Source organism: Oncorhynchus mykiss, chromosome 25 (assembly GCF_057628025.1).
Source record: "Oncorhynchus mykiss isolate SJ-2025 chromosome 25, ASM5762802v1, whole genome shotgun sequence".
Taxonomy (NCBI): domain Eukaryota; kingdom Metazoa; phylum Chordata; class Actinopteri; order Salmoniformes; family Salmonidae; genus Oncorhynchus; species Oncorhynchus mykiss.
The window spans coordinates 1,714,585-1,734,426 of NC_143046.1; the positions used below are offsets into that span (position 1 = coordinate 1,714,585).

At 49.6% G+C, this 19,842-nt stretch overlaps 1 protein-coding gene across 1 annotated transcript in view; it reads right to left on the minus strand.

The window, feature by feature from the left end:
* Positions 1 to 225: 225 nt before the first annotated feature.
* abcb7 (ATP binding cassette subfamily B member 7) overlaps positions 226 to 19,842 on the minus strand; it is a 94,154-nt gene continuing 74,537 nt past the window's right edge. Inside the window, exon 16 of the mRNA XM_090221163.1 lies at positions 226 to 5,470. Coding sequence (XP_090077289.1) covers positions 5,252 to 5,470 — 219 coding nt within the window. The 3' untranslated portion in view covers positions 226 to 5,251. The remainder of the gene's footprint in view (positions 5,471 to 19,842) is intronic.

The window sequence follows — 19,842 nt, forward strand, 5'->3', positions numbered from 1 at the left end:
GACCGTCAAGCCAGTACCACTTCGTGTTTTCATTGTTCCCCTTTAATCGGGGACTGGTTTAGACCTGTGACACCAGGTGGGTGATTCCCCTTTAATCGGGGACTGGTTTAGACCTGTGACACCAGGTGGGTGCAATTAATTATCAGGTAGAACAGAAAGGCAGCGGGCTCCGGACATTAAGAAAGACCCCCCCCTTCATCAGACTGACAGATAATAGGAACAATCTGAGTCTCACTGCTCTTTATTCAGGTTATCACACAAAAACACCATGTTCTTTCTCCAATGCCTTTACATAATTATACACATTGTAATGTCTTTCTTTCTGTTGGACATGAAGGTGAATTTGTACAACAAGTCCAACCAGTGTTCCGTTCTAACAAACGCGATGACATTATGCAACATGGGCACCGATCTGACAAATACACTTTAATGTTCTTACTCAGTCCTGTTCTTACTCAGTCCTGTTCTTACTCAGTCCTGTTCTTACTCAGTCCATCGGTCCTGTTCTTACTCAGTCCTGTTCTTACTCAGTCCTGTTCTTACTCAGTCCTGTTCTTACTCAGTCCTGTTCTTACTCAGTCCTGTTCTTACTCAGTCCTGGTCCTACTCAGTCCTGGTCCTACTCAGTCCTGGTCCTACTCAGTCCTGGTCCTACTCAGTCCTGGTCCTACTCAGTCCTGGTCCTACTCAGTCCTGGTCCTACTCAGTCCTGGTCTTACTCAGTCCTGGTCTTACTCAGTCCTGTTCTTACTCAGTCCATCAGTCCTGTTCTTTCTCAGTCCTGTTCTTACTCAGTCCATCAGTCCTGTTCTTTCTCAGTCCTGGTCCTACTCAGTCCTGGTCCTACTCAGTCCTGGTCCTACTCAGTCCTGGTCTTACTCAGTCCTGGTCTTACTCAGTCCTGTTCTTACTCAGTCCATCAGTCCTGTTCTTTCTCAGTCCTGTTCTTACTCAGTCCATCAGTCCTGTTCTTACTCAGTCCATCAGTCCTGTTCTTACTCAGTCCTGTTCTTACTCAGTCCTGTTCTTACTCAGTCCTGTTCTTACTCAGTCCTGTTCTTACTCAGTCCTGTTCTTACTCAGTCCTGTTCCTACTCAGTCCTGGTCCTACTCAGTCCTGGTCCTACTCAGTCCTGGTCCTACTCAGTCCTGGTCCTACTCAGTCCTGGTCCTACTCAGTCCTGGTCTTACTCAGTCCTGGTCTTACTCAGTCCTGGTCTTACTCAGTCCATCAGTCCTGTTCTTTCTCAGTCCTATTCTTACTCAGTCCATCAGTCCTGTTCTTTCTCAGTCCTGTTCTTACTCAGTCCATTAGTCCTGTTCTTACTCAGTCCTGTTCCTACTCAGTCCTGTTCCTACTCAGTCCTGTTCCTACTCAGTCCTGTTCCTACTCAGTCCTGTTCCTACTCAGTCCTGTTCCTACTCAGTCCTGTTCCTACTCAGTCCTGTTCCTACTCAGTCCTGTTCCTACTCAGTCCTGTTCTTTCTCAGTCCATCAGTCCTGTTCTTATTCAGTCCTGTTCCTACTCCTGTTCTTTCTCAGTCCATCAGTCCTGTTCTTACTCAGTCCTGTTCCTACTCAGTCCTGTTCTTGCTCAGTCCATCAGTCCTGTTCTTACTCAGTCCATCGGTCCTGTTCTTACTCAGTCCATCAGTCCTGTTCTTACTCAGTCCGGTTCTTGCTCAGTCCATCAGTCCTGTTCTTACTCAGTCCATCGGTCCTGTTCTTACTCAGTCCGGTTCTTGCTCAGTCCATCGGTCCTGTTCTTACTCAGTCCATCGGTCCTGTTCTTACTCAGTCCTGTTCTTACTCAGTCCTGTTCTTACTCAGTCCTGTTCTTACTCAGTCCTGTTCTTACTCAGTCCTGTTCTTACTCAGTCCTGTTCTTACTCAGTCCTGGTCCTACTCAGTCCTGGTCCTACTCAGTCCTGGTCCTACTCAGTCCTGGTCCTACTCAGTCCTGTTCTTACTCAGTCCATCAGTCCTGTTCTTTCTCAGTCCTGTTCTTACTCAGTCCATTAGTCCTGTTCTTACTCAGTCCTGTTCCTACTCAGTCCTGTTCCTACTCAGTCCTGTTCCTACTCAGTCCTGTTCTTACTCAGTCCATCAGTCCTGTTCTTTCTCAGTCCTGTTCTTACTCAGTCCTGGTCCTACTCAGTCCTGGTCCTACTCAGTCCTGGTCTTACTCAGTCCTGGTCTTACTCAGTCCTGTTCTTACTCAGTCCATCAGTCCTGTTCTTTCTCAGTCCTGTTCTTACTCAGTCCATCAGTCCTGTTCTTACTCAGTCCATCAGTCCTGTTCTTACTCAGTCCTGTTCTTACTCAGTCCTGTTCTTACTCAGTCCTGTTCTTACTCAGTCCTGTTCTTACTCAGTCCTGGTCCTACTCAGTCCTGGTCCTACTCAGTCCTGGTCCTACTCAGTCCTGGTCCTACTCAGTCCTGGTCCTACTCAGTCCTGGTCCTACTCAGTCCTGGTCTTACTCAGTCCTGGTCTTACTCAGTCCTGTTCTTACTCAGTCCATCAGTCCTGTTCTTTCTCAGTCCTGTTCTTACTCAGTCCATCAGTCCTGTTCTTTCTCAGTCCTGTTCTTACTCAGTCCATCAGTCCTGTTCTTTCTCAGTCCTGTTCTTACTCAGTCCTGGTCCTACTCAGTCCTGGTCCTACTCAGTCCTGGTCTTACTCAGTCCTGGTCTTACTCAGTCCTGTTCTTACTCAGTCCATCAGTCCTGTTCTTACTCAGTCCATCAGTCCTGTTCTTACTCAGTCCTGTTCTTACTCAGTCCTGTTCTTACTCAGTCCTGTTCTTACTCAGTCCTGTTCTTACTCAGTCCTGTTCTTACTCAGTCCTGTTCTTACTCAGTCCTGTTCTTACTCAGTCCTGGTCCTACTCAGTCCTGGTCCTACTCAGTCCTGGTCCTACTCAGTCCTGGTCCTACTCAGTCCTGGTCCTACTCAGTCCTGGTCCTACTCAGTCCTGGTCTTACTCAGTCCTGTTCTTACTCAGTCCATCAGTCCTGTTCTTTCTCAGTCCTGTTCTTACTCAGTCCATCAGTCCTGTTCTTTCTCAGTCCTGTTCTTACTCAGTCCATTAGTCCTGTTCTTACTCAGTCCTGTTCCTACTCAGTCCTGTTCCTACTCAGTCCTGTTCCTACTCAGTCCTGTTCCTACTCAGTCCTGTTCCTACTCAGTCCTGTTCCTACTCAGTCCTGTTCTTTCTCAGTCCATCAGTCCTGTTCTTATTCAGTCCTGTTCCTACTCCTGTTCTTTCTCAGTCCATCAGTCCTGTTCTTACTCAGTCCTGTTCCTACTCAGTCCTGTTCTTGCTCAGTCCATCAGTCCTGTTCTTACTCAGTCCATCGGTCCTGTTCTTACTCAGTCCATCAGTCCTGTTCTTACTCAGTCCGGTTCTTGCTCAGTCCATCAGTCCTGTTCTTACTCAGTCCATCGGTCCTGTTCTTACTCAGTCCGGTTCTTGCTCAGTCCATCGGTCCTGTTCTTACTCAGTCCATCGGTCCTGTTCTTACTCAGTCCTGTTCTTACTCAGTCCTGTTCTTACTCAGTCCTGTTCTTACTCAGTCCTGGTCCTACTCAGTCCTGGTCCTACTCAGTCCTGGTCCTACTCAGTCCTGGTCCTACTCAGTCCTGGTCCTACTCAGTCCTGGTCCTACTCAGTCCTGGTCCTACTCAGTCCTGGTCTTACTCAGTCCTGTTCTTACTCAGTCCATCAGTCCTGTTCTTTCTCAGTCCTGTTCTTACTCAGTCCATTAGTCCTGATCTTACTCAGTCCTGTTCCTACTCAGTCCTGTTCCTACTCAGTCCTGTTCCTACTCATTCCTGTTCCTACTCATTCCTGTTCCTACTCAGTCCTGTTCCTACTCAGTCCTGTTCCTACTCAGTCCTGTTCCTACTCAGTCCTGTTCCTACTCAGTCCTGTTCCTACTCAGTCCTGTTCCTACTCAGTCCTGTTCCTTCTCAGTCCATCAGTCCTGTTCTTATTCAGTCATGTTCCTACTCAGTCCTGTTCCTACTCAGTCCTGTTCCTACTCAGTCCTGTTCCTACTCAGTCCTGTTCTTACTCAGTCCTGTTCCTACTCAGTCCTGTTCCTACTCAGTCCTGTTCTTACTCAGTCCTGTTCTTACTCAGTCCTGTTCTTACTCAGTCCATCAGTCCTGTTCTTTCTCAGTCCATCAGTCCTGTTCTTACTCAGTCCATCAGTCCTGTTCTTACTCAGTCCTGTTCTTTCTCAGTCCATCAGTTCTGTTCTTACTCAGTCCTGTTCCTACTCAGTCCTGTTCCTACTCAGTCCTGTTCCTACTCAGTCCTGTTCCTACTCAGTCCTGTTCTTACTCAGTCCTGTTCTTACTCAGTCCATCAGTCCTGTTCTTACTCAGTCCATCAGTCCTGTTCTTACTCAGTCCATCAGTCCTGTTCTTACTCAGTCCTGTTCTTTCTCAGTCCATCAATACTGTTCCTACTCAGTCCTGTTCTTTCTCAGTCCATCAGTCCTGTTCTTACTCAGTCCTGTTCTTACTCAGTCCATCAGTCCTGTTCTTAATCAGTCCATCAGTCCTGTTCTTACTCAGTCCATCAGTCCTGTTCTTACTCAGTCCATCAGTCCTGTTCTTACTCAGTCCTGTTCTTACTCAGTCCTGTTCTTACTCAGTCCTGTTCTTACTCAGTCCTGTTCTTACTCAGTCCTGTTCTTACTCAGTCCTGTTCTTACTCAGTCCTGTTCTTACTCAGTCCTGTTCTTACTCAGTCCTGTTCTTACTCAGTCCTGTTCTTACTCAGTCCTGTTCTTACTCAGTCCTGTTCTTACTCAGTCCTGTTCTTACTCAGTCCTGTTCTTACTCAGTCCTGTTCTTACTCAGTCCTGTTCTTACTCAGTCCTGTTCTTACTCAGTCCTGTTCTTACTCAACCCTATACACCATGATGTCATCATATACAAGATCTCTTATGCGTGTTTTGTCCTGAGATGATTGGTAGATGAACACTGCCTCTCTGTAGACATCAGCCAATGGCAGATAGGCTTCCTTCTCAGTCTCCTCTTCGGCCACCAATCGCCTTCTCAAGAGGAGCAAGGGGAGGGGCAGTCAGCCCAGGGTTTGTTGTGGCAGGAGTGAGATGGAGAGGTGTATATGACCCCTCCCCTGAGAGAGACTAAAGTACTGAGGGCAGGCTGTCAGTGAGTGAAGGAAGGAGGAAGGGACGACAGGTATTGAGGGATGTCCTTGTCTCTCCTCTCCTCAACAGGAGCAGTTCCCACAGCCCTTGACACTGTTCATGATCTCCTCCTGTAGTTTCTTCCTCTCCTCCTCCTTCTGGCTGAGTCTCTCTGGCTGCAGTTCCACCGGGCTGTTCTTAATGTTCAGTATCTTACTGTTCTGAGTGTTCCACAGGTCAGCATACAGAGAGCCTGGAGTAGCCAGGAGAGAGTGGTGGTCCCCTCGCTCTGCTATCTTACCCTGGAGGAGGAAGGGAGACAGAGGGAGAAGGACAGAGAGAGGGAGAGAGAGGATTATTCTACTATAAAATCTAGTTGAGTCTGACTAAAGTCCATGTAAAAAAGACTTTGACACAGAATGCAGTATTGAATGGGAGACATCGAGAATTAATTAGAATATCAACTCTAGAGTGATGAATAGTCAACTCTCCGTCTCTCTGAAACCCTCCCTCTCTACCTGACTCTTCCCTACTCTCCGTCTCTCTGAAACCCTCCCTCTCTACCTGACTCTTCCCTACTCTCCATCTCCCTGAAACCCTCCCTCTCTACCTGACTCTTCCCTACTCTCTGTCTCTCTGAAACCCTCCCTCTCTACCTGACTCTCGCTACTCTGTCTCTCTGAAACCCTCCCTCTCTACCTGACTCTCGCTACTCTCTGAAACCCTCCCTCTCTACCTGACTCTCGCTACTCTCCGTCTCTCTGAAACCCTCCCTCTCTACCTGACTCTTCCCTACTCTCAGTCTCTCTGAAACCCTCCCTCTCTACCTGACTCTTCCCTACTCTCCGTCTCTCTGAAACCCTCCCTCTCTACCTGACTCTTCCCTACTCTCCATCTCCCTGAAACCCTCCCTCTCTACCTGACTCTTCCCTACTCTCCGTCTCTCTGAAACCCTCCCTCTCTACCTGACTCTTCCCTACTCTCCATCTCCCTGAAACCCTCCCTCTCTACCTGACTCTTCCCTACTCTCCATCTCCCTGAAACCCTCCCTCTCTACCTGACTCTTCCCAACTCTCCGTCTCTCTGAAACCCTCCCTCTCTACCTGACTCTTCCCTACTCTCCGTCTCTCTGAAACCCTCCCTCTCTACCTGACTCTTCCCTACTCTCCGTCTCTCTGAAACCCTCCCTCTCTACCTGAGTCTTTCCTACTCTCCGTCTCTCTGAAACCCTCCCTCTCTACCTGACTCTTCCCTACTCTCCGTCTCTCTGAAACCCTCCCTCTCTACCTGACTCTTCCCTACTCTCTGTCTCTCTGAAACCCTCCCTCTCTACCTGACTCTCGCTACTCTGTCTCTCTGAAACCCTCCCTCTCTACCTGACTCTCGCTACTCTCCGTCTCTCTGAAACCCTCCCTCTCTACCTGACTCTTCCCTACTGGCACACGACAGCAGCACACCCCCCTCCCTCCCTCACCCACCCACCCACTCAGTAATAAAAGTATCCCACCCCCCAGGGAGCAAGGCAGAAGTGTTGGCACGGTGGGCATGCACGTAACTGACTGTTTCTAACTCTGTGACTTAACGAGCTGACACCATGGCGACACGGAATAACATGCCTCCTCGCCACGACGACCTTATGATCTCTCCATCTGACGCTCTGCCTCTGCTCACGGGGGAACATGGAAAACATCACCAACAGCTTTCAAAGAGCTAAGACACACCACAAGACAAACCAAACTTCAACCCCCTCTCCTCTCCTCTTTCTATTCCTCATTCCTCTCTCCTCCTACCTCACTAGATTAATGTTGTAAGTGAGAACACTACCTCAATAGATATAGTAGCCAAAAGAGGTACATAACTAACTAAACTTGGCAAAGGTTGTTGAGAACCTTCGCTAAGTGTGTTGTTGAGGACCTTCGCTAAGTGTGTTGTTGAGGACCTTCGCTAAGTGTGTTGTTGAGGACCTTCGCTAAGTGTGTTGTTGAGGACCTTCGCTAAGTGTGTTGTTGAGAACCTTCGCTAAGTGTGTTGTTGAGGCATTTGACGATACTGATAGGATTGAAAGAAAGGGAGTGCTGCTCTCGGATCAGATTTCGCTATTCAAATCTTTCCTTAACACTAGAATTATTCCACAATACTGACGACAGATCAGCTCCTGGAGAGACATTAGGCCTACCACCGATAGTAGCTATTATTGAGGCATCTCATTCTAATGCCTATCCTATAATTGTGACTCGTTTCAGGAAACTAAGAGTATGTCACGTGTGTCACTACTTCACAGGAGAACATGCATTCTGGTCAGAAATGCCTTCTGGAACATTTGAACTTTTATGTGCCTTAATAACAAACTTATATGCCATCTGTAAATATAAATACAATTGTTAAATTACGAGCATAGTTGGTTTCGCCTCTGAAAAAGTCGGAAACCTTCCCGCTAGCCATGATTGGCTGAGAAAATGGATGGGCTGAACATGCCGAGAGATGAGTTTGGATTGGTCTGTCACGAAGGACTGTCTATAATGAGCTGCTCAGTATGTTTTTTAATAAATGTTATTTTACCTTTATTTAACTGGGCAAGTCAGTTAATAAACACATTCTTATTTTCAATGACGGCTTAGGAACAGAGACTTGTTCAAGGGCAGAAGGACAGATTTTTACCTTGTCAGCTCAGGGATTCGATCTTGCAACCTTTCGGTTACTGGCCCACCTCTCTAACCACTAGGCTACCTGCCGATCTACATACACCTACAGTATGTGACTGTCTGATCACCTACAGTATGTATGTTAATAGTCCAATGCTCTAACCACTAGGCTACCTCTGCTACCCCAGTGGCTGGGCCTGGCACCCCAGTCGGTGGTCCTGGTATCCTAGTGGGTGGGCCTAGTACCCCAGTGGGTGGGCCTGGTACCCCAGTGGGTGGGCCTATGCCCTCCAAGGCCCAACTATGGCTATGCCGTTACCCAGTCATTTGAAATCCATAGATCACGACCAAATTAATTAATTGAATTAACTTTCCTTAAATGAACTGTAACTCAGTAAAAACGTTTAAATTGTTGCATGTTCCGTTTATATTTTTGTTCAGTATACATTCCCAGATATATGTTTGTAATTTTGTCAGAAAGTCGTTTTCATTGCAAGTTAAAGCGTACAGTTAGCTAGCTAGCTAACGTTAGTTGGCTGGCTGTCTCGCTAGCCAAAGTTACATGTATGATCTGTCATGACGTTGACCTGAGGGGGAGGTTTATGACCCCCATAAATACCTTTTCCCTTTTTCCTCTCTCAACTCTACCGATGTGACTATTGAAAATCCCTTTGTTAAACATAGAGAGTCAGGGAACATCAAAAGTTGGGGGGAAAGGAAGCATATTTTGGTCATCCAACCAGTTGAAAAAATGCGTTGGTACTTAATGAATATGATGTCAGTTCGGTTGTCATCTGAGAAATTCTTATTAATGATAGGATGACATAAACGGTACAGTGGAAAGTCTACACATTCTAGTTATCAGATTCACATGGAATTGTTGTGCAATTGAAATGTTTAAATATGAAACTATTTGTGAAAAGATTAAATGTAATTTTAGCTTCCAAATGAGAGAATTGGTTTTCATAAGGTTAGCGCTCTGCTCAATCAGTGGCCCACCCCTGTGAAGAGACCTTGGTTATAAACTATGGAACACACCCTTCTCTCCCTCCACTATATAAGCCCTTTACGAAAATACAACTTTCTGTTCCGAGTACGCAAGGCCTGCAGCCTCTGCATTAAAAGGGCGAATAACTTTCTATTCCGGGTACATTAGGACGACGATCCGATGTCAGAGGGATTCAGATAATGACTACAGAACGAAGCCAACCTCAGCGTGAGCTTTGGTTGCGAATGGTATGAACTTTGAACTCTTATTCACTACAGAAGTGATACCTCCTAGCCGCTGAGTTAGCAGCGGCAACTGTAAACATGAGCTAGGAAAGGACGGACGACGATACTACAACGTATCCAGTTTACCACCAGAGACATTCTTCCGAGGACAGGAAGATCTCTGTACAATATTTATCTTGCAGTCATCTTGGTTTTCAGCCTACAATATTTATCTTGCAGTCATCTTGGTTTTCAGCCTACAATATTTATCTTGCAGTCATCTCGGTTTTCAGCCTATACTTTATCGTGCAGTCATCTCGGTTTTCAGTCTATACTCTATTTATCTTGCAGTCATCTCGGTTTTCAGTCTATACTCTATTTATCTTGCAGTCATATCGGTTTTCAGACTACACTATTTTGCAGTCAAATTGACACATAATAATGTTGATTATGTGTTTAGTGGAGTTTTTTTATTAGAAAGTGACCGCTGATATCTTCAGAACAAAGGTGACCACAAATAAGCTTACATACAATTACCATTATCTTAATAACAATATCTAAATAACAAGTGTTTTCAACTTTACTGTTCTAGTGGTCTGAGGTAGTTGGTAAATAATGAGTGTTTTCAACTTTACTAACGATGGTTTTTATGATGCGGTCTGAAGGGTCTGTTCTGATGTGTGGTGTGCAGGTTGTCCTGGTGGATGGAAATTAAGATCAACCAAATGCGCCAGGCCAGGGACATTTTGGAAAAGATTTGGGACCTGAATGTTATTCAAGGTAGAAGAAATCGTTGTCTAATATCCCAAATCCTAAAACACGTCCAGTGATTTTTGAACATTTCCTGTTGAAAAGTGATATCCGGGGCAGCAGGTAGCCTAGTGGTTAGAGCGTTGGGCCAGTAACCTACTTAATGTAGTGACAGTGTGGGGCGGCAGGTAGCCTAGTGGTTAGAGCGTTGGGCCAGTAACCTACTTAATGTAGTGACAGTGTGGGGCGGCAGGTAGCCTAGTGGTTAGAGCGTTGGGCCAGTAACCTACTTAATGTAGTGACAGTGTGGGGCGGCAGGTAGCCTAGTGGTTAGAGCGTTGGGCCAGTAACCTACTTAATGTAGTGACAGTGTGGGGCGGCAGGTAGCCTAGTGGTTAGAGCGTTGGGCCAGTAACCTACTTAATGTAGTGACAGTGTGGGGCAGCAGGTAACCTAGTGGTTAGAGCGTTGGGCCAGTAACCTACTTAATGTAGTGACAGTGTGGGGCAGCAGGTAACCTAGTGGTTAGAGCGTTGGGCCAGTAACCTACTTAATGTAGTGACAGTGCGGGGCGGCAGGTAGCCTAGTGGTTAGAGCGTTGGGCCAGTAACCTACTTAATGTAGTGACAGTGTGGGGCGGCAGGTAGCCTAGTGGTTAGAGCGTTGGGCCAGTAACCTACTTAATGTAGTGACAGTGTGGGGCGGCAGGTAGCCTAGTGGTTAGAGCGTTGGGCTAGTAACCTACTTAATGTAGTGACAGTGTGGGGCGGCAGGTAGCCTAGTGGTTAGAGCGTTGGGCCAGTAACCTACTTAATGTAGTGACAGTGCGGGGCGGCAGGTAGCCTAGTGGTTAGAGCGTTGGGCCAGTAACCTACTTAATGTAGTGACAGTGTGGGGCGGCAGGTAGCCTAGTGGTTAGAGCGTTGGGCCAGTAACCTACTTAATGTAGTGACAGTGTGGGGCGGCAGGTAGCCTAGTGGTTAGAGCGTTGGGCCAGTAACCTACTTAATGTAGTGACAGTGTGGGGCGGCAGGTAGCCTAGTGGTTAGAGCGTTGGGCCAGTAACCTACTTAATGTAGTGACAGTGTGGGGCGGCAGGTAGCCTAGTGGTTAGAGCGTTGGGCCAGTAACCTACTTAATGTAGTGACAGTGTGGGGCGGCAGGTAGCCTAGTGGTTAGAGCGTTGGGCCAGTAACCTACTTAATGTAGTGACAGTGTGGGGCGGCAGGTAGCCTAGTGGTTAGAGCGTTGGGCCAGTAACCTACTTAATGTAGTGACAGTGTGGGGCGGCAGGTAGCCTAGTGGTTAGAGCGTTGGGCCAGTAACCTACTTAATGTAGTGACAGTGTGGGGCGGCAGGTAGCCTAGTGGTTAGAGCGTTGGGCCAGTAACCTACTTAATGTAGTGACAGTGTGGGGCGGCAGGTAGCCTAGTGGTTAGAGCGTTGGGCCAGTAACCTACTTAATGTAGTGACAGTGTGGGGCGGCAGGTAGCCTAGTGGTTAGAGCGTTGGGCCAGTAACCTACTTAATGTAGTGACAGTGTGGGGCGGCAGGTAACCTAGTGGTTAGAGCGTTGGGCCAGTAACCTACTTAATGTAGTGACAGTGTGGGGCGGAAGGTAGCCTAGTGGTTAGAGCGTTGGGCCAGTAACCTACTTAATGTAGTGACAGTGTGGGGCGGCAGGTAGCCTAGTGGTTAGAGCGTTGGGCCAGTAACCTACTTAATGTAGTGACAGTGTGGGGCAGCAGGTAGCCTAGTGGTTAGAGCGTTGGGCCAGTAACCTACTTAATGTAGTGACAGTGTGGGGCGGCAGGTTGCCTAGTGGTTAGAGCGTTGGGCCAGTAACCTACTTAATGTAGTGACAGTGTGGGGCAGCAGGTAGCCTAGTGGTTAGAGCGTTGGGCCAGTAACCTACTTAATGTAGTGACAGTGTGGGGCGGCAGGTAGCCTAGTGGTTAGAGCGTTGGGCCAGTAACCTACTTAATGTAGTGACAGTGTGGGGCAGCAGGTAGCCTAGTGGTTAGAGCGTTGGGCCAGTAACCTACTTAATGTAGTGACAGTGTGGGGCGGCAGGTAGCCTAGTGGTTAGAGCGTTGGGCCAGTAACCTACTTAATGTAGTGACAGTGTGGGGCGGCAGGTAGCCTAGTGGTTAGAGCGTTGGGCCAGTAACCTACTTAATGTAGTGACAGTGTGGGGCAGCAGGTAACCTAGTGGTTAGAGCGTTGGGCCAGTAACCTACTTAATGTAGTGACAGTGTGGGGCGGCAGGTAGCCTAGTGGTTAGAGCGTTGGGCCAGTAACCTACTTAATGTAGTGACAGTGTGGGGCGGCAGGTAGCCAAGTGGTTAGAGCGTTGGGCCAGTAACCTACTTAATGTAGTGACAGTGTGGGGCGGCAGGTAGCCTAGTGGTTAGAGCGTTGGGCCAGTAACCTACTTAATGTAGTGACAGTGTGGGGCAGCAGGTAACCTAGTGGTTAGAGCGTTGGGCCAGTAACCTACTTAATGTAGTGACAGTGCGGGGCGGCAGGTAGCCTAGTGGTTAGAGCGTTGGGCCAGTAACCTACTTAATGTAGTGACAGTGTGGGGCAGCAGGTAGCCTAGTGGTTAGAGCGTTGGGCCAGTAACCTACTTAATGTAGTGACAGTGTGGGGCGGCAGGTAGCCTAGTGGTTAGAGCGTTGGGCCAGTAACCTACTTAATGTAGTGACAGTGTGGGGCGGCAGGTAGCCTAGTGGTTAGAGCGTTGGGCCAGTAACCTACTTAATGTAGTGACAGTGTGGGGCGGCAGGTAGCCTAGTGGTTAGAGCGTTGGGCCAGTAACCTACTTAATGTAGTGACAGTGTGGGGCAGCAGGTAACCTAGTGGTTAGAGCGTTGGGCCAGTAACCTACTTAATGTAGTGACAGTGTGGGGCGGCAGGTAGCCTAGTGGTTAGAGCGTTGGGCCAGTAACCTACTTAATGTAGTGACAGTGTGGGGCGGCAGGTAGCCTAGTGGTTAGAGCGTTGGGCCAGTAACCTACTTAATGTAGTGACAGTGTGGGGCGGCAGGTAGCCTAGTGGTTAGAGCGTTGGGCCAGTAACCTACTTAATGTAGTGACAGTGTGGGGCGGCAGGTAGCCTAGTGGTTAGAGCGTTGGGCCAGTAACCTACTTAATGTAGTGACAGTGTGGGGCGGCAGGTAACCTAGTGGTTAGAGCGTTGGGCCAGTAACCTACTTAATGTAGTGACAGTGTGGGGCGGCAGGTAGCCTAGTGGTTAGAGCGTTGGGCCAGTAACCTACTTAATGTAGTGACAGTGTGGGGCAGCAGGTAGCCTAGTGGTTAGAGCGTTGGGCCAGTAACCTACTTAATGTAGTGACAGTGTGGGGCGGCAGGTAGCCTAGTGGTTAGAGCGTTGGGCCAGTAACCTACTTAATGTAGTGACAGTGTGGGGCGGCAGGTAGCCTAGTGGTTAGAGCGTTGGGCCAGTAACCTACTTAATGTAGTGACAGTGTGGGGCGGCAGGTAGCCTAGTGGTTAGAGCGTTGGGCCAGTAACCTACTTAATGTAGTGACAGTGTGGGGCGGCAGGTAGCCTAGTGGTTAGAGCGTTGGGCCAGTAACCTACTTAATGTAGTGACAGTGTGGGGCGGCAGGTAGCCTAGTGGTTAGAGCGTTGGGCCAGTAACCTACTTAATGTAGTGACAGTGTGGGGCGGCAGGTAACCTAGTGGTTAGAGCGTTGGGCCAGTAACCTACTTAATGTAGTGACAGTGTGGGGCGGCAGGTAGCCTAGTGGTTAGAGCGTTGGGCCAGTAACCTACTTAATGTAGTGACAGTGTGGGGCAGCAGGTAGCCTAGTGGTTAGAGCGTTGGGCCAGTAACCTACTTAATGTAGTGACAGTGTGGGGCGGCAGGTAGCCTAGTGGTTAGAGCGTTGGGCCAGTAACCTACTTAATGTAGTGACAGTGTGGGGCGGCAGGTAGCCTAGTGGTTAGAGCGTTGGGCCAGTAACCTACTTAATGTAGTGACAGTGTGGGGCGGCAGGTAGCCTAGTGGTTAGAGCGTTGGGCCAGTAACCTACTTAATGTAGTGACAGTGTGGGGCAGCAGGTAGCCTAGTGGTTAGAGCGTTGGGCCAGTAACCTACTTAATGTAGTGACAGTGTGGGGCGGCAGGTAGCCTAGTGGTTAGAGCGTTGGGCCAGTAACCTACTTAATGTAGTGACAGTGTGGGGCGGCAGGTAGCCTAGTGGTTAGAGCGTTGGGCCAGTAACCTACTTAATGTAGTGACAGTGTGGGGCGGCAGGTAACCTAGTGGTTAGAGCGTTGGGCCAGTAACCTACTTAATGTAGTGACAGTGTGGGGCAGCAGGTAGCCTAGTGGTTAGAGCGTTGGGCCAGTAACCTACTTAATGTAGTGACAGTGTGGGGCGGCAGGTAACCTAGTGGTTAGAGCGTTGGGCCAGTAACCTACTTAATGTAGTGACAGTGTGGGGCGGCAGGTAGCCTAGTGGTTAGAGCGTTGGGCCAGTAACCTACTTAATGTAGTGACAGTGTGGGGCAGCAGGTAGCCTAGTGGTTAGAGCGTTGGGCCAGTAACCTACTTAATGTAGTGACAGTGTGGGGCAGCAGGTAACCTAGTGGTTAGAGCGTTGGGAGAGAGAGATAAAACCCTTATAAACCCTATAGCGGGAGATAGCCTAGTGGTTTCGAGCGTTGGGCCAGTAACCTACTTAATGTAGTGACAGTGTGGGGCAGCAGGTAGCCTAGTGGTTAGAGCGTTGGGCCAGTAACCTACTTAATGTAGTGACAGTGTGGGGCGGCAGGTAGCCTAGTGGTTAGAGCGTTGGGCCAGTAACCTACTTAATGTAGTGACAGTGTGGGGCGGCAGGTAGCCTAGTGGTTAGAGCGTTGGGCCAGTAACCTACTTAATGTAGTGACAGTGTGGGGCGGCAGGTAGCCTAGTGGTTAGAGCGTTGGGCCAGTAACCTACTTAATGTAGTGACAGTGTGGGGCGGCAGGTAGCCTAGTGGTTAGAGCGTTGGGCCAGTAACCTACTTAATGTAGTGACAGTGTGGGGCGGCAGGTAACCTAGTGGTTAGAGCGTTGGGCCAGTAACCTACTTAATGTAGTGACAGTGTGGGGCAGCAGGTAACCTAGTGGTTAGAGCGTTGGGCCAGTAACCTACTTAATGTAGTGACAGTGTGGGGCGGCAGGTAACCTAGTGGTTAGAGCGTTGGGCCAGTAACCTACTTAATGTAGTGACAGTGTGGGGCGGCAGGTAGCCTAGTGGTTAGAGCGTTGGGCCAGTAACCTACTTAATGTAGTGACAGTGTGGGGCGGCAGGTAGCCTAGTGGTTTCGAGCGTTGGGCCAGTAACCTACTTAATGTAGTGACAGTGTGGGGCAGCAGGTAGCCTAGTGGTTAGAGCGTTGGGCCAGTAACCTACTTAATGTAGTGACAGTGTGGGGCAGCAGGTAGCCAAGTGGTTAGAGCGTTGGGCCAGTAACCTACTTAATGTAGTGACAGTGTGGGGCAGCAGGTAGCCTAGTGGTTAGAGCGTTGGGCCAGTAACCTACTTAATGTAGTGACAGTGTGGGGCGGCAGGTAGCCTAGTGGTTAGAGCGTTGGGCCAGTAACCTACTTAATGTAGTGACAGTGTGGGGCAGCAGGTAGCCTAGTGGTTAGAGCGTTGGGCCAGTAACCTACTTAATGTAGTGACAGTGTGGGGCAGCAGGTAGCCTAGTGGTTAGAGCGTTGGGCCAGTAACCTACTTAATGTAGTGACAGTGTGGGGCGGCAGGTAGCCTAGTGGTTAGAGCGTTGGGCCAGTAACCTACTTAATGTAGTGACAGTGTGGGGCGGCAGGTAGCCTAGTGGTTAGAGCGTTGGGCCAGTAACCTACTTAATGTAGTGACAGTGTGGGGCAGCAGGTAGCCTAGTGGTTAGAGCGTTGGGCCAGTAACCTACTTAATGTAGTGACAGTGTGGGGCGGCAGGTAGCCTAGTGGTTAGAGCGTTGGGCCAGTAACCTACTTAATGTAGTGACAGTGTGGGGCGGCAGGTAGCCTAGTGGTTAGAGCGTTGGGCCAGTAACCTACTTAATGTAGTGACAGTGTGGGGCGGCAGGTAACCTAGTGGTTAGAGCGTTGGGCCAGTAACCTACTTAATGTAGTGACAGTGTGGGGCGGCAGGTAGCCTAGTGGTTAGAGCGTTGGGCCAGTAACCTACTTAATGTAGTGACAGTGTGGGGCGGCAGGTAGCCTAGTGGTTAGAGCGTTAGGCCAGTAACCTACTTAATGTAGTGACAGTGTGGGGCAGCAGGTAGCCTAGTGGTTAGAGCGTTGGGCCAGTAACCTACTTAATGTAGTGACAGTGTGGGGCGGCAGGTAGCCTAGTGGTTAGAGCGTTGGGCCAGTAACCTACTTAATGTAGTGACAGTGTGGGGCGGCAGGTAGCCTAGTGGTTAGAGCATTGGGCCAGTAACCTACTTAATGTAGTGACAGTGTGGGGCGGCAGGTAGCCTAGTGGTTAGAGCGTTGGGCCAGTAACCTACTTAATGTAGTGACAGTGTGGGGCGGCAGGTAGCCTAGTGGTTAGAGCGTTGGGCCAGTAACCTACTTAATGTAGTGACAGTGTGGGGCGGCAGGTAGCCTAGTGGTTAGAGCGTTGGGCCAGTAACCTACTTAATGTAGTGACAGTGTGGGGCAGCAGGTAGCCTAGTGGTTAGAGCGTTGGGCCAGTAACCTACTTAATGTAGTGACAGTGTGGGGCGGCAGGTAGCCTAGTGGTTAGAGCGTTGGGCCAGTAACCTACTTAATGTAGTGACAGTGTGGGGCAGCAGGTAGCCTAGTGGTTAGAGCGTTGGGCCAGTAACCTACTTAATGTAGTGACAGTGTGGGGCGGCAGGTAGCCTAGTGGTTAGAGCGTTGGGCCAGTAACCTACTTAATGTAGTGACAGTGTGGGGCGGCAGGTAGCCTAGTGGTTAGAGCATTGGGCCAGTAACCTACTTAATGTAGTGACAGTGTGGGGCGGCAGGTAGCCTAGTGGTTAGAGCGTTGGGCCAGTAACCTACTTAATGTAGTGACAGTGTGGGGCGGCAGGTAGCCTAGTGGTTAGAGCGTTGGGCCAGTAACCTACTTAATGTAGTGACAGTGTGGGGCAGCAGGTAGCCTAGTGGTTAGAGCGTTGGGCCAGTAACCTACTTAATGTAGTGACAGTGTGGGGCGGCAGGTAGCCTAGTGGTTAGAGCGTTGGGCCAGTAACCTACTTAATGTAGTGACAGTGTGGGGCGGCAGGTAGCCTAGTGGTTAGAGCGTTGGGCCAGTAACCTACTTAATGTAGTGACAGTGTGGGGCAGCAGGTAGCCTAGTGGTTAGAGCGTTGGGCCAGTAACCTACTTAATGTAGTGACAGTGTGGGGCGGCAGGTAGCCTAGTGGTTAGAGCGTTGGGCCAGTAACCTACTTAATGTAGTGACAGTGTGGGGCGGCAGGTAGCCTAGTGGTTAGAGCGTTGGGCCAGTAACCTACTTAATGTAGTGACAGTGTGGGGCAGCAGGTAGCCTAGTGGTTAGAGCGTTGGGAGAGAGAGATAAAACCCTTATAAACCCTATAGCGGGAGATAGCCTAGTGGTTAGAGCGTTGGGCCAGTAACCTACTTAATGTAGTGACAGTGTGGGGCGGCAGGTAGCCTAGTGGTTAGAGCGTTGGGCCAGTAACCTACTTAATGTAGTGACAGTGTGGGGCAGCAGGTAACCTAGTGGTTAGAGCGTTGGGCCAGTAACCTACTTAATGTAGTGACAGTGTGGGGCGGCAGGTAGCCTAGTGGTTAGAGCGTTGGGCCAGTAACCTACTTAATGTAGTGACAGTGTGGGGCAGCAGGTAGCCTAGTGGTTAGAGCGTTGGGCCAGTAACCTACTTAATGTAGTGACAGTGTGGGGCGGCAGGTAGCCTAGTGGTTAGAGCGTTGGGCCAGTAACCTACTTAATGTAGTGACAGTGTGGGGCGGCAGGTAGCCTAGTGGTTAGAGCGTTGGGCCAGTAACCTACTTAATGTAGTGACAGTGTGGGGCAGCAGGTAACCTAGTGGTTAGAGCGTTGGGCCAGTAACCTACTTAATGTAGTGACAGTGTGGGGCAGCAGGTAACCTAGTGGTTAGAGCGTTGGGCCAGTAACCTACTTAATGTAGTGACAGTGTGGGGCGGCAGGTAGCCTAGTGGTTAGAGCATTGGGCCAGTAACCTACTTAATGTAGTGACAGTGTGGGGCAGCAGGTAGCCTAGTGGTTAGAGCATTGGGCCAGTAACCTACTTAATGTAGTGACAGTGTGGGGCGGCAGGTAGCCTAGTGGTTAGAGCATTGGGCCAGTAACCTACTTAATGTAGTGACAGTGTGGGGCAGCAGGTAGCCTAGTGGTTAGAGCATTGGGCCAGTAACCTACTTAATGTAGTGACAGTGTGGGGCAGCAGGTAGCCTAGTGGTTAGAGCGTTGGGCCAGTAACCTACTTAATGTAGTGACAGTGTGGGGCGGCAGGTAGCCTAGTGGTTAGAGCGTTGGGCCAGTAACCTACTTAATGTAGTGACAGTGTGGGGCGGCAGGTAGCCTAGTGGTTAGAGCATTGGGCCAGTAACCTACTTAATGTAGTGACAGTGTGGGGCGGCAGGTAGCCTAGTGGTTAGAGCGTTGGGCCAGTAACCTACTTAATGTAGTGACAGTGTGGGGCGGCAGGTAACCTAGTGGTTAGAGCGTTGGGCCAGTAACCTACTTAATGTAGTGACAGTGTGGGGCGGCAGGTAGCCTAGTGGTTAGAGCGTTGGGCCAGTAACCTACTTAATGTAGTGACAGTGTGGGGCGGCAGGTAGCCTAGTGGTTAGAGCGTTGGGCCAGTAACCTACTTAATGTAGTGACAGTGTGGGGCGGCAGGTAACCTAGTGGTTAGAGCGTTGGGCCAGTAACCTACTTAATGTAGTGACAGTGTGGGGCAGCAGGTAGCCTAGTGGTTAGAGCGTTGGGCCAGTAACCTACTTAATGTAGTGACAGTGTGGGGCGGAAGGTAGCCTAGTGGTTAGAGCGTTGGGCCAGTAACCTACTTAATGTAGTGACAGTGTGGGGCAGCAGGTAGCCTAGTGGTTAGAGCGTTGGGCCAGTAACCTACTTAATGTAGTGACAGTGTGGGGCGGCAGGTAGCCTAGTGGTTAGAGCGTTGGGCCAGTAACCTACTTAATGTAGTGACAGTGTGGGGCGGCAGGTAGCCTAGTGGTTAGAGCGTTGGGCCAGTAACCTACTTAATGTAGTGACAGTGTGGGGCAGCAGGTAGCCTAGTGGTTAGAGCTTTGGGAGAGAGAGATAAAACCCTTATAAACCCTATAGCGGGAGATAGCCTAGTGGTTAGAGCGTTGGGCCAGTAACCTACTTAATGTAGTGACAGTGTGGGGCGGCAGGTAGCCTAGTGGTTAGAGCGTTGGGCCAGTAACCTACTTAATGTAGTGACAGTGTGGGGCAGCAGGTAGCCTAGTGGTTAGAGCGTTGGGCCAGTAACCTACTTAATGTAGTGACAGTGTGGGGCAGCAGGTAACCTAGTGGTTAGAGCGTTGGGCCAGTAACCTACTTAATGTAGTGACAGTGTGGGGCGGCAGGTAGCCTAGTGGTTAGAGCATTGGGCCAGTAACCTACTTAATGTAGTGACAGTGTGGGGCAGCAGGTAGCCTAGTGGTTAGAGCATTGGGCCAGTAACCTACTTAATGTAGTGACAGTGTGGGGCGGCAGGTAGCCTAGTGGTTAGAGCATTGGGCCAGTAACCTACTTAATGTAGTGACAGTGTGGGGCAGCAGGTAGCCTAGTGGTTAGAGCATTGGGCCAGTAACCTACTTAATGTAGTGACAGTGTGGGGCAGCAGGTAGCCTAGTGGTTAGAGCGTTGGGCCAGTAACCTACTTAATGTAGTGACAGTGTGGGGCGGCAGGTAGCCTAGTGGTTAGAGCGTTGGGCCAGTAACCTACTTAATGTAGTGACAGTGTGGGGCGGCAGGTAGCCTAGTGGTTAGAGCATTGGGCCAGTAACCTACTTAATGTAGTGACAGTGTGGGGCGGCAGGTAGCC